Below are 13,487 nucleotides of genomic sequence, written 5' to 3' on the forward strand. Positions count from 1 at the left end.
ATATGAATGAAATGATTTGTATACACAGCCTCTATTATATGCAAATCTCTTTCATACTATATTCATCGTGGATATCCTGAAAACCCTACTGGCAAAGGGGTGTGTCAGGACTGATTTGGGAAATACTGATTTAGAAAACACCTGAAGCACCTCAGATTGCAGGTCAACAATTTAACCTTTATTCAGGCATTTCAATGAGTACTGATCCCATTGTGGCATTGCCTGTGCTTTCGATCAGAATCAGATGCAAATATGCTTGAATAAAGGTTTTTATTTTCATCCAGTGTCTGCTGATGCTCCAGTTGTGCCTGAGGTTTTAAATAATGTGATTATGATGCAACATTAGCATGTCAACTATGTTCCCCACACTTCTGCCCTGGTGCATTTTAAACCATGTTCAATTGTGCCTTGTAGGTGGCTTCATATTTAGATTAAAGTAGATTGCACCAACTAAAAACACGATTGCAGTTGAGCATTCTAGATTCAAAGCTTAGGTGTCTTGCGGGTCTCCCTAGGCTCCCGGAGGCGCCTTCAATATAGGCGGCCTGCCTGGGGAGCATTTTTTTTTTTTTAAAACGTGCATCCCGATTGGCTGATTAGACAGCTGTAGGACGCCTACAGCTGCCTAAAATTGGGACGCATTTTGGAGAATCAGGCCCTTTGTGACCCGAATGCTCTCTGGCCTTGATTCTACAAAAACACGATTGCAGTTGAGCATTCTAGATTCATTTTATTATTTGCTTTTGCTGGTAGGTGAAACTGCATTGTTTGCCTGGATCACTGCTCCAGTTTGCAATGCTGTGAAGCATTTCAAGTCCTTCCAGTAGAGCAGTCATCTCAGATACTTCTCAAAGAGAAGAAAAAAAAGGAGAAAGCCTTGTCATTCTAAAATATAAACAGAACAGCTTTAAGTGTCCCACTGCAAAAATTCTTCAGGGATTTACAGTCCAGGAGGGGTGGTGCTCAAAAGATAAGATTTTCACCTTCTGTGCTCAAAATTACACACATTCTTCTTCAATTCAAATTTTTGTCATTATTTTATAAATTCTTTAAGCTTCTTCCCCACAGTTCTCCCCCTCCCCGTCACTGTTGGATACTGGGTTTGATGGACCTTTGGTCTGACTCAGCTTGGTAGTTTGTACATTTTATGTGCTTATTTGTAAGAGCTTTGTAAAATATGTCACTTGAACTGCCAGGTTTGATGATAGATACTCATATTGTTGTGATGAACGGTTGTCAATTTGGACATGAGATGCAAATAGCTCAATTTATATCGAACCTACAGTAGACTCGGTGTTTGAGCCTTCTTCCTAAAGGTAGCTATTGCCAGTTGAGCCGTTGCAAAGACAAATGTGGCAAATCTATAGTTAGCCTGTTTAAACCTGGAATGGGTGCATTTAAAAGACAACACTCCATAAGTAAAGGACAGTGACAGCCTGTTATCGTAACTAACTGTTGTCCTATCATCTGCCAATAAACACGTATCACTGAGCAGGACTACCAGATATGCTGGAAGTCTCCCCAGTGGCCATACTGTCACCAGCACAACCCCATATACTAGCCATAAAAACGCTGTAACTTAGCAGGGGTGTAGTACCACATATAATAGATTTTTTACCCATTTTCAAGCAAATTAACAGAATAGGTGCCCTTGAATAAAAATTAATAAATTTTCAATGCCAAAGTTAATATCCCCTCCCCTGCAGTTTTTCCCACTGGTTCCATTAGGGATCTAGCGGAGCCTCCCTCAGCAGTAAGACCTTATATAAGTGGGAGATACAGCCCCTACCAATATCTAAGCTTAAGGCCCGTTCTAAGAATGTTTTCGCTAAGGTCCCAGAACCCATGTTTTATAAGAAAAATAAGCAATTGAGTATAATAATAAAAATCATGAGCCTGAAGAGCTCAAGGGTCTCTTGTACGAAGAGAGACTGAACAAATTGCAGCTCTACACTCTCGAGGAATGTAGGGAGAGGGGAGACATGATCGAAACATTTAAGTACCTCACGGGACGTGTCGAAGTGGAAGATGATATTTTCTTTCTCAAGGGACCCTCGGCCACAAGAGGGCACCCGCTCAAACTCAGGGGCGGAAAATTTCATGGTGACACCAGAAAGTATTTCTTCACAGAGAGAGTGGTTGATCATTGGAATAAGCTTCCAGTGCAGGTGATCGAGGCAGACAGCGTGCCAGACTTTAAGAATAAATGGGATACCCATGTGGGATCCCTACGAGGGTCAAGATAAGGAAATTGGGTCATTAGGGCATAGACAGGGGGTGGGTAAGCAGAGTGGGCAGACTTGATGGGCTGTAGCCCTTTTCTGCCGTCATCTTCTAAGTTTCTATGTTTCTATTCTTACAATTGAGACTGTACAATAATTTAAATGAGCAGAAGAATGAATATGTGTCCGAGACCTCTCCTACTGCCCAGGTTTCCAGTTAAGGGTCACATTGCTCAACCCCATGCTTTAGCTTCTCCCTGCATTGCCGAAAAAGCTGGTTTGATCTTCAGAACATCCCTAGCGCATATGTATGGCCAAGCTGCTTATAGCATGCCAAGTCCTAAATCCAATATGCATATTCATGTGGATATTCTGAAAACCAGACAGGCTGGGGGGGCCAAGTTTGAACAGTACTAGGGTAGGGAGAGCGTTGTATGTGCAGGAGCTAAGGGCCTGATTCTATTAGCGGTGCCTAACCGTACCTAAATTTTAGTGCAGTTGTCAGTCCATTGCTAGGTGTCTTTTATAGAATCCCACCTAGCGGCAACTAGGTATCCTTAGGCATCATGAAGGTAGGCGCCGGTATATTATGCCAGGTTTTACCTGGTCTAATTTACCAGCGCCTATCTCAGATGCTTAGTGACACCTAAATTTACCACGCCTATCCTCTGCTCCGAACCACGCCTATTTTTCAGAGGGTGCCTCGACCTAGGCATTGTTAGGGGTTTTCTTTTGTTTTTTGAAATTAAAGATCAATGGCATGGGCAATCACCACACCAAGTGACGCTTGCCTTTACAAAGCCGCGTTAAGAGGTTTCTACCGTGGGCTGGCGAGGTAAATGTTCCGATGCTCATAGGAATTCTATGAGAATTAAAGCATTTATCTTGCTGACCCGCGGTAGAAACCTCTACTGCTTTTTAGTAAAAGGAGCCCTAAGTTTATTAATTAAATTTATTTTACATGCAGAATTTAGTTAGGTGTTGCTAGATGCTTAATCTAGGCAGCACTTATAGAATCTGGCCCTAGGTATTTAGTCTGCAGCCTTTCTATAAGGAAGGACACTATGCTTTAGGAGCAGTATTAACTTGTCAGCTCACTGGAAGAGGAAAATCTTCACTGATTGTTTTATTTCTTTTTTCTCTCTTCCCTTTGCTCTCCCCTGCCATGTCTCTGTTTGGTTGCCTGTCTTCTTGCTCATTCTCATTATTGATTTACATATTTTCTCTTGATCTCTCTCCCTCAAGTGCATAAAGACCACTATGAAAATTTGTACTGTGTGATTTCAGGAGAGAAACAGTTTCTGTTGCATCCACCAAGTGATCGCCCCTTCATTCCATATGGTATGTGACCAGTTGAGAAGCTTCTTGCTGTCACTGATGGACGCTGTCAAAATGGCTGTCCAGTGCATTTTCTGGCAAAGACTTTTTTCAATTTATAATGGTGGCTAAGAGTGGCACCATAATAAGACATTTTATTTTGGAAAGAGATACTGTGACTGCAGATAAGAACCTGTAAAGCCCACCTAGTCTGTTTAGCTTCATTCCTAATGCAAAGCCGTAGACCTGAGCTGATCTGACTTTCAGCAATTCTCTGTGATTAGTGCATGTTTTCTGAAATTTGCTATTCCATGCAGTCATCACTCTTCCTGTTTAGAAATATATTTTCTCTTAGCACTCCTGAGTCTAGCCCTATAACTGTGAACTTCTTTTCATTACAAGTCTCTTATGTAGTATTTATCTTTTTTGAAGTACAGTAAAACCTTGGATTGCAAGTAACTTGGTTTGCAAGTGTTTTGCAAGACAAGCAAAACATTTTATTAAATTTTAACTTGATATACAAGCAATGTCTTGCAATACAAGTACATACAGTATACACACATCACAACTGAGCCGATGGTTCTTTTCTCTCTGACACTGCAAGAGTGTAGTGACTGTTCTAAACAAGCAAAGTCTTGTAATACGAGTATATACAGTATACACGCGTCACATCATCACAACTGAGCCGACGGTTCTTCTCTCTCTGATGATGCAGGAGTGTAGTGACTGCTCTAAATGAGCGAGGTCTTGCAATACAAGTACGTAAAGTATTTTGTATTAAAGTTTTTTTGGGTTGTGGAACGAATCATCTGAGTTTCCATTATTTCCTACAGGGAAATTTGCTTTGATATATTAGTGCTTTGGATTACAAACCTGCTTTTGGGACGAATTATGCTCGCAAACCAAGGTTTTACTGTATTTTAATGTTTTTATCATTTCACCCATTTAAATACTTGACACTTTTGGTACAAACCCCACGCCTACAGCTGCCTAAAATCAGGACGCACTTTGGAGAATCAGGCTCTTTGTGACCCGAATGCTCTCTGGCCTTGATTCTACAAAAAGCGCCTGCCGTTAGGCACCTAGATCATCGTGCCTAGCCAATCTAGGCACCTAATTTAAGCCCCCTTTTATCAAGCCATGTTGGGGTTTTATTGCTGGCCGCTGTGGTAAAAGCTCTAATGCTCTTAGAATTTCTATGAGCTTTGGGCAATGATTTAAAAAAAACAACCCTAACATGGCTTGATAAAAGGGGGCCTTAATTTTTTAATCGGTTCAATCGGTGCTGTTAATTGAACAGTGCCATTAAAAACCAATTAAACAATTTTTAAAAATTTAATTTTCAGGTAGATGCCATGTAGGTGCCATATATCCATACTGAGGCATCTACCTGAAAAGTAGGTTTGATTAGGGGCAGTGTTTGAGTGTGGATTGAAGTAGGTGCCAGTATTTTAGGTAGGTTTTAGCTTTCCTTGACTGCAAAGTGTGTATAAAGCCTCATTTTACATATTCTTCTGCTCTGTTTCCCCTTACTCTGGGCTGTGCTGGATTTTATCAGTCTTTTTTTCTATACACAAAATTGTAGGAGCTTGTCTGTTCTGCTCGAGATCCAAACATGTCCAGATTTTTAAAGGGAGCCTTACGCCTTCACCTGCTGATGCACCAGCCTTTTCCAACATGGAACCTTAATTTGGTCCTATGAGTACTCACTAGAGCTCCATATAAACCCCTGGATGAGGCATCTCTGATGGACTTGATGGTCAAAACTGTGTTTTTAGCAGCAGTGCCCTCAGCCAGAAGGGTGTTGAGTTACAAGCTCTGACCTGCAGGAGCCTTTTCTCAGAACCCCAGCCGCTAGTGTTGCACTAAAGTCGGTTCCTTCCTTTTTACTGAAGGTAGTTTCAAGTTTTCACGTAAACGAGGAAGTGCGTCGCCTGCCTTTTCACCCTCAGGAGTAAGGAAGGGGGACAAGGTTCTGAAATCTCCTTCAGTACTTGGATGTAACAAATGAGTTTTGATGTTCCAATTATCTATTCATGCTCCTTGGAGCTGCATGAAAAAGTAGGCCGGTATCAAAGGTGACCATTTCCAGATGGATTTGGATGGTGATTTCTTCAGCTTATATCAGGAGCGGAAAAGTCTCCCATGGCCTTGAAGCACACTCCACAAGAGGCGTTGCTTTGTCCTGGGCAAAGGTGAGATCGGTCTAGCCTGAAGAAATATGTAGGGCAGTCATATGGTCCAGCCTTCATACTTTTACCAAATTTTATAGGGTGGATATTGCAGTCAGAATGGATTATGAGTTTGGTTCCGCTGTACTGGCAGCAAGCTTACCTATCCCACTCTAAGATCCAGACACTGCTCTGGTTTATCCCATTGGTCAAAACTAATGTCCTATTGCACTAGAAGGGAAGATTAGGTACTTACCTTGGTAATCTTCTTTCTAGTAGATAGAAACATCAGTCTTGATGCTCACCCTGCTGCTTTCTATCTCAGATATGCCTACATGGTCAGATGTCTTGTTTACCTGCACTGTTTAGTACAGTTAGGGAGGAAAAGAGATTTAATGCCTATAGAATGACAATTATAAGTGTTACATTCTAGAACTGTTAATGCAGGTTGCACATAAATATGTCACGTGTTCATTTCCACCTTGTTATGCATTACAGTGCGTTACGTGTGTTTATATTTCATAGTGTCTTTATTGAGCAGAAGAGACTTAGAACATAAGAATTGCCGCTGCTGGGTCAGACCAGTGGTCCATCGTGCCCAGCAGTCCACTACTGCGGCGGCCCTTAGGTCAAAGACCAGTGCCCTAACTGAGTCTAGCCTTACCTGTGTACGTTCTGGTACAGCAGGAACTTGTCTAACTTTGTCTTGAATCCCTGGAGGATGTTTTCCCCTATAACAGCCTCTGGAAGAGTGTTCCAGATTTCTACCACTCTGGGTGAAGAAGAACTTCCTTACGTTTGTACGGAATCTATCTCCTTTTAACTTTAGAGAGTGCCCTCTCATTTTCTGTACCTTGGAGAGTGTGAACAACCTGTCTTTATCTACTAAGTCTCATTATCTTGAATGTTTTGATCATGTCCCCTCTCAGTCTCCTCTTTTCAAGGGAGAAGAGACCCAGTTTCTTTAATCTCTCACTGTATGGCAACTCCTCCAGCCCCTTAACCATTTTAGTCGCTCTTCTCTGGACCCTTTTCAGTAGTACTATGTCCTTCATGTACGGCGACCAGTGCTGGACGCAGCATTGCAGGTGGGGGGTGTACTATGGCCCGGTACAGCAGCATGATAACCTCCGATCTGTTTGTGATCCCCTTCTTAATCATTCCTAGCATTCTGTTTGCCCTTTTTGCTGCTGCCGCCGCACATTGTGCAGATGGCTTCATTGACTTGTCAACCAGTACTCCCAAGTCTCTTTCCTGGGGGGGTCTCTCCAAGTGCTGTACTGGACATCCTGTATTCGTGTATAAGATTTTTGTTACCGACATGCATCACCTTACACTTATCCACGTTAAACTTCATTTGCTATGTCGCAGCCCATTTCTCAAGTGTGTTTATCACGTTGCAGGTCTTCACAATCCTTCCGGTGCAGGTGATCAAGGCCACCAGCGTGCTCGATTTTAAGAATAAATGGGACATCCACGTGGGATCCCTACGAGGGTCAAGTTAAGGAACTAGGTCACTAGCACTCAGACTCAATGGGGTGGGTCAATAGAGTGGGCAGACTTGATGGGCTGTGGCCCTTTTCTGCCGTCATCTTTCTATGTTCTATGTTTCTATGTTCTGTGTCTTCACTACTGAGATAGATGACAGGAGCCTATGGGAGACTTTTACAGGTTGTGAGACCTATTCCTGCATTTTGCTGAAGTTGCTGAAGTCATGGGCTTGTGCAAACTGGTTTCAGTTCAGATGCTGAGATGCTAATGTGTGGCATGTGAGTGTGTGGATTTCTTGCTGTGAAGTTTCTCAAGAATACCAAACAGTGCTGGAAAGACAATGAGCTATTTAACAGTGCTGAAAGAAAATGCCAGTCAGCAAGACACTCCATCATCCGGGAACCTAAGAACTGATAAAGTGATGCCAGGCTAATGCGCTGAGGCACTGATATTGATGTACCTGTGTGAAGAATGGAAACTTCAAGAAGAAGAAAGTTCTAGAAGCTATGCCTTGTCCAGGGCCCCCCAAGGGTTAGATATGCAGTTGGTCTTATCCAATAGGGTGATACATATTCCCAGCCAGGGAATTGTCTAAGACTATGACACCTTCTGTATAAAACCCCCATGCTCTGGCAGAGTTTCTTTAGAGAGACTGCGCCATGCTTATAGAAAAATGCTGGCACTGTTCATATGAGGTTTTTTTCTCTCCGTTGTATATGTCCAAACAGATTTATTTCTGATTTGACAAATGCTGCTATAATACTAATTACTAGAATAAAAGTTATTTGCTTTGGAATATACAATGTAATCTTGTGGGTTTTATTTTTTTGGTTTTTCTTTTCCTTCACGAAGGATCTCCGGTGAGGTAAAGTAAGCAGCCTTTTACTTCACTACTCTGAATAACTTTGTATCATCTGCAAATTTAATCACCTTGCTCATCGTACCAATTTCCAGGTTGTTTATAAATATGTTGAAGAGCACGGGTCCAAGCACCGAATCCTGCGGCACTCCACTCATGACGCTTTTCCAGTCCGAGTATTATCCATTTACCCCACACTCTGTTTCCTATCCTCTCTCTTTTGTACACACTCTAGGGCTGACTAGCGACTTTGATACAGACTGAGGAGATCCAGCACAGCACAGAATGACGGGAGGTAGAGTAGAAGACTATATAATCTGGGGCAGCCTCCTTGGAGCGGCTGGGGCACGGGCAGTGTGTCTGGGAGGGAATGCATGGATGGGAGAACATCGCAGGGGAGGAGACATAGGCATCCTGGGACTGTCTGCCAAGTCTCTTCCCTGAAGAAGCCCTTTCTGGAAACGTCAATCTATTGTTTTGCCTTTTGTCTTTGTTTTGTTCTATTTCTATCATTTAAATTTCTCCAGAATTCTACTGTTCAACGGCTCCCCCTTCTGCTTCTATTCCTTTCTCTCCTCTCTTCTACCTTCCAAAGTATTTAGATCAATGCTGTCTTGTTAAAATGTTTATTTTATTTTTATTTTTCCTCTAACTCTACTTTTCACTTCTCTATTACCCTCCAGGTACTTTAGTTAGATTGTGAGCCTTCGGGACAGTAAGGGAATTTTTCAAGTACCTTTCTTATTTCTAATCTTAATGTATATTTTCTGTAAACCGCTTAGAACCTAACGGATGTAGCGGTATATAAGAAATAAATTACATTACATTACATATATAAATAAGGCTCTCTACCCACTTCATAGTCAAGGAAGGCTAAAACCTGTTGGCCAAGAATGACGTTCCTATCTACTAGAAAGAAGATGACCAAGGTAAGTACCTAATCTTCCCATATGCATGTCTTTTGACAATGGGTATGTACAGTATGTAGGTCTTCCTCCTCTTTGAACTCATTGCCTGTCCATACCTTTCTTTCTCGTCCCCTCTCCCCTTCATATGAGCAGAGGCTTATTATAGATTGTACTGACAGTGTTCAAAGGTGGTTTGTGTCCCCACCCCTTTTACTAAACATGGTGTGACACCCTGGGCAGACATCAGATCCTGAAGTTTTCAGAGTTTGGGGTGTGAAGTTGCAAATTTTGCCATAAGAAATGCATGGGAGCTGATATGAGAATAACTAGAATGCTTCTCGTTCTTCTGACTTTTGTTTTGTTTGTTTTTCAGCTGTACAGATATTACCATTATTACTGTTCAGATATGAATACACCCATAGTAAAAAGCTGGAATGATTCACTTGCTGTACAATGGGAATCTTTTCTTTGGCTGTGGCATATATGGTCACTATGGTATAAAAGTATGGTATATGAGTGTACTGTCATATGGGAATACATGTAATAATTTATTTTGTATACTGCCCCACCAACAGTTCTAGGCGGTTCACAACAGAAAAATTGAAACTAGTCAGCAGAAATTACAAATTTTAAATGCACTACTGCATACAACCGTCAGTACAGCATTAATTGAAATACATTAAACAGAGATTAACAACTGAAATATAAAACACCATTGTAAATAGTAAAAATCAACATTCTTGTATATTAAATAAATAAGTTTTAATAATTTCCTGAATGAAAAATAAGAATAGGCTTGAGCAATCAACGGACTTATCCAGGAGTTTATCTTCCCTGCCTGATACTCCAATGTCCTGTCCAAGAAAGTCTTATAACGGCAGGCCCTTGGGTTAGGGAAGGTGAACATACCTGAATTTCTGGTACATTTTGTTGAATAAGACAATTTTAAATAATATACCAAATAAGAGGGTGATAATCCAAAAAGTGCCTTATAACAAATATACCCAAACTTAAAAAAACATCTTGCCCCCGATGAGTGGACTTTGGTATTGACATGTGAGAATGCAAGAACATGCATTAATGCATGTATGTGAATTTATACCAGTGCTGTTCAGTCCTCAGGAGACACCAGCCAGTCAGATTTCTATGATATCAATAGTGAATATGTATGGGAGAGATTTGCCGGCACAGATCCTTGATAAGCGAATTTCACACATATTCATTGTGGGTATCCTGAAAACTTGACTGGCTGGGTGTGTACTGAGGACTGAGTTGAGAACCACTGCTGTGTACACATGCATGGGTAGAGCATGTATGAACTGGGTGGGTAACCAAGTAAGTTTTAGGGCATTCAGAAACAGTTTTACCACTACTACTATTTATTATTTCTATAGTGTTACCAGATGCACACAGCATTGTACATTAAGCATGCAAGAGACGATCCCAGCTTGAAAGAGTTTACAATCTAATTATAACAGACATACAGGACAGAGGGTGAATCATTACTAACTTTTATTTTATTTTATTTTATTTTTTTTATGGTACGTATCTGAAAATCAGGTCTTCCAGGATGTCAGTTAAAAAGCTAAATAATGCCCTAAAATCAGGGTTGTCCTGAGGACCCCACAGCCCTTTGGATTTTCAATATATCCCCAATGAATATGCGTGAGGTAAATTTGCATATACTTGACAATTCAATGTATGCAAATGTACATATTCATTGGAGATATCCTGAAAACTTGACTAGCTTTGAAGTCCCCAGCATAGCTTTGGGAACTTCTGCCCTAAATCCAAGTTAGTTGGGAACTCAGTTTAAGCTACATCTTATGCATGTCTGTACTGGAAGTTCACTATTGTAAGCTTCTGTACTTTCCTCCAGAGTTCTACCAGCCTGCTACATACCACATGTCTGAGGATGGCACTTTCCAAGTGGTGGATGAGAAAGGAGCAGAGAAGGTAACTTGCTAATATCTCAGCCGGGAATAATCTCCTCCTAAGCTACAAGGTGGTGGCTGATCTAATATTTGCACCCTTGTGACTGAGCCGGGGAGAAATAACAGGCAATGAGTGTATATTGTGTTATGCACTTGTCTCTGTTCACATTGAGTTATACATCACTATGGCATTTCTCTAGCTCTTGCATCATAATTTCTGCTGCCATTCTCCCATTCACACTGTCTTCATCTGCCTTGTTCATTTCCTTTTTATTGTCTTTTCTGTTTGCAGGTACCTTGGATCCCTCTTGATCCTTTAAACCCAGATTACATAAAATATCCAGATTATGCACAAGCGAAGGCTCTGCAGTGTACAGTGAAGGCGGGTGAAATGCTCTACCTCCCTTCCCTCTGGTTTCATCATGTCCAGCAGTCTCATGGATGCATAGCTGGTAAGTGGGGAGGCAGACGTGCATGTGTTCATACTGCTGAAAATCCAGTGTTTCTGAGACACATGTTCTAGTATGTGCTCTGATGGAAGGCACCAGGGACAGGCCTTCCAGTTATGTTATATTGTACCTTCCTCAAAAAAAAGTTCAGCACAAGTGGCTTACATGGGTGACTAATTCTGCTGTAGGGCTTCTGTCTCTAGACAACCCATCAGGTAACTGAAGTAAATCCCCTGGTAAGGCCAGCTCTTTTTATATTCTGAATCTCTTCTCAGTTTGTTTGCATCACTTAAATAGGTGAATGAAATCACAGACTAAAGAGATTCAGAATCTTTTCTTTTTGTTTGAATACCAGGGACTTTGTCAGCAGTTGTTATCATCTGTTGAATTGTTCATTGCAACCTCCAGGCCTTCAGTGACCCTCCACAGAAAAGTATATTCAAGGAGAAGGGGGTCATGTAGCCTCTGTGATCTGCAGAAGTCAATGCAGGGCTCGATGTGTTTACCTTTCCTTGGAGACTGCTGCTGTGTTGAGTGGAAGAAAAAAAACTGCAAGGCCGAACCCTGGCCCACAGGAGTCCTCTCAGTCTGTAGTTAGTTATACTACTGTGAGGACTATGAGGCTGAGACTTGGTCCATGGGAGCCTTTCTTGTCTGTGCTTAGAGTTTCACAGGTCGAAGATGAAGTGAAAGCCCTGTATTGTAGCTTGATAATCCGTTATTCTCCTCAGATAAGTCGGTGTCAGTGAGGGTAATTTATCTCCCACAGAAGGCCGAGGCAGGACCCTAGGGGGAGGGAGTGATAATTCACCTCCTCTAGCAGGCCAAAACAGGACCTTGGGAGGAGAGAGTAAGAAGAGCAGAAAATTCACTCACTGCTTTGTTTTCCACTGTGCTGGTTGCTGTTATGATGGCTTGCCATCCCAAGAGCAGAGGATCCTCTAAGGGAAAATGGTCCACACAGGGGCTCCAGAACTGGAAGATTTGTTGGAGAACACTGGAGTAAAGCTGAACTTTCATGCATAAACCATTGAAGAAGCAGGCAGAAAATTGGAGACTGCCTGATTAGACATTGAGCCCTGAGAAGAAGGATCTGGCTGAAGACTAGGCAGAGAAAGGCGCTTAGCGGGAATATGATCCTGAGGATAAGCTCCCCATCTGGACTTAGAATGAGTTTTACCCAGTTTAGAAGGATTACCTTTAGGCACAGAAGTTTATGTTTATTTAAGATTTGATATACCGCTCCTGCATTTTACTGACCTAAGCGGTTTACAATGTATCAAATTGAAGTCTTCCGTTTCTGGCCAGGAGAGGACCACGAAGCCAAGACGGAGCTCGTGGGAGCCTTCACTGTAGCCACTGTGGTTTCAGAATCTACTTCTTTTTCCATTGAGCCCCTTACTGTTAAGCCAGTTGCTGCTGGAGGCGAAGGAGTGGTGCACCATTCTAGTGCTGGTGCTTTTTTATGTTGGCCTGCCAAATCTGCTGGTTTTTTTAAAATTTTCTCACGGCATCGGTGGCAGTTGGCTTCCCTCCCCTTGTGGTACCAAAACAGGGCCCTGGGGGAGGGAACAAGTGGTGCAGAATGTGGCTTAGCTGACATCTTCAATGGTTCGGCCTGAAGAGCCCCTGTGCGGGAACCGCCATCCATCATGGCGTTTGTCAGCTGTCAAAAAGTGCCCCCCCTGGTCCTAGCGCCTTCCTGCAAGAACTGGCGCTCCGTAGAAGAAAGTGTTCGCTGGCGTTTGAAGCTACCAGAGAATTTGTGCCTTTGAAGTCCCTTCTGTTTCCATGAACTCGACTGTCTCCTCTTATTCGTTCTGATTTTTTTTTGTGTTTTTTTTTTTTAAAGAACTTTTGTTTTTAATTGAAAAGCTTCTTGTTTTAAGTTTCTTGCCCTCCATTCTTTTTTTTATATATTTATACTAACTAAGGGAAATTTAAGTTAATCATTTTAAAACTATAGAGTTCTAATTTATTATTTTCTCTGAAGAAGAGATGGGGGAGCTGTGACCTGTCAGGTACGGTCGAAGAAAAAACTGACAAGCTGAGGGGAGGGGCTGTAGGTGTAGGGACTCCTGCACATGCCCAGTAAGCTGAAAAGCTTACCTAGCTAGGGGAGAGCACCACCACTCA

General features: G+C 42.0%; 1 protein-coding gene across 1 annotated transcript in view; it reads left to right on the top strand.

Annotated features, from left to right (window-relative positions):
* JMJD7 (jumonji domain containing 7) overlaps positions 1–13,487 on the top strand; it is a 32,878-nt gene that overhangs the window by 13,221 nt on the left and 6,170 nt on the right. Inside the window, exons 5-7 of the mRNA XM_033951265.1 lie at positions 3,468–3,563; positions 10,848–10,924; positions 11,195–11,354. Of these exons, the coding sequence (XP_033807156.1) occupies positions 3,468–3,563; positions 10,848–10,924; positions 11,195–11,354 (333 nt within the window). The remainder of the gene's footprint in view (positions 1–3,467; positions 3,564–10,847; positions 10,925–11,194; positions 11,355–13,487) is intronic.

The sequence above is a fragment of the Geotrypetes seraphini genome, chromosome 7, assembly GCF_902459505.1.
Source record: "Geotrypetes seraphini chromosome 7, aGeoSer1.1, whole genome shotgun sequence".
Classification (NCBI taxonomy): domain Eukaryota; kingdom Metazoa; phylum Chordata; class Amphibia; order Gymnophiona; family Dermophiidae; genus Geotrypetes; species Geotrypetes seraphini.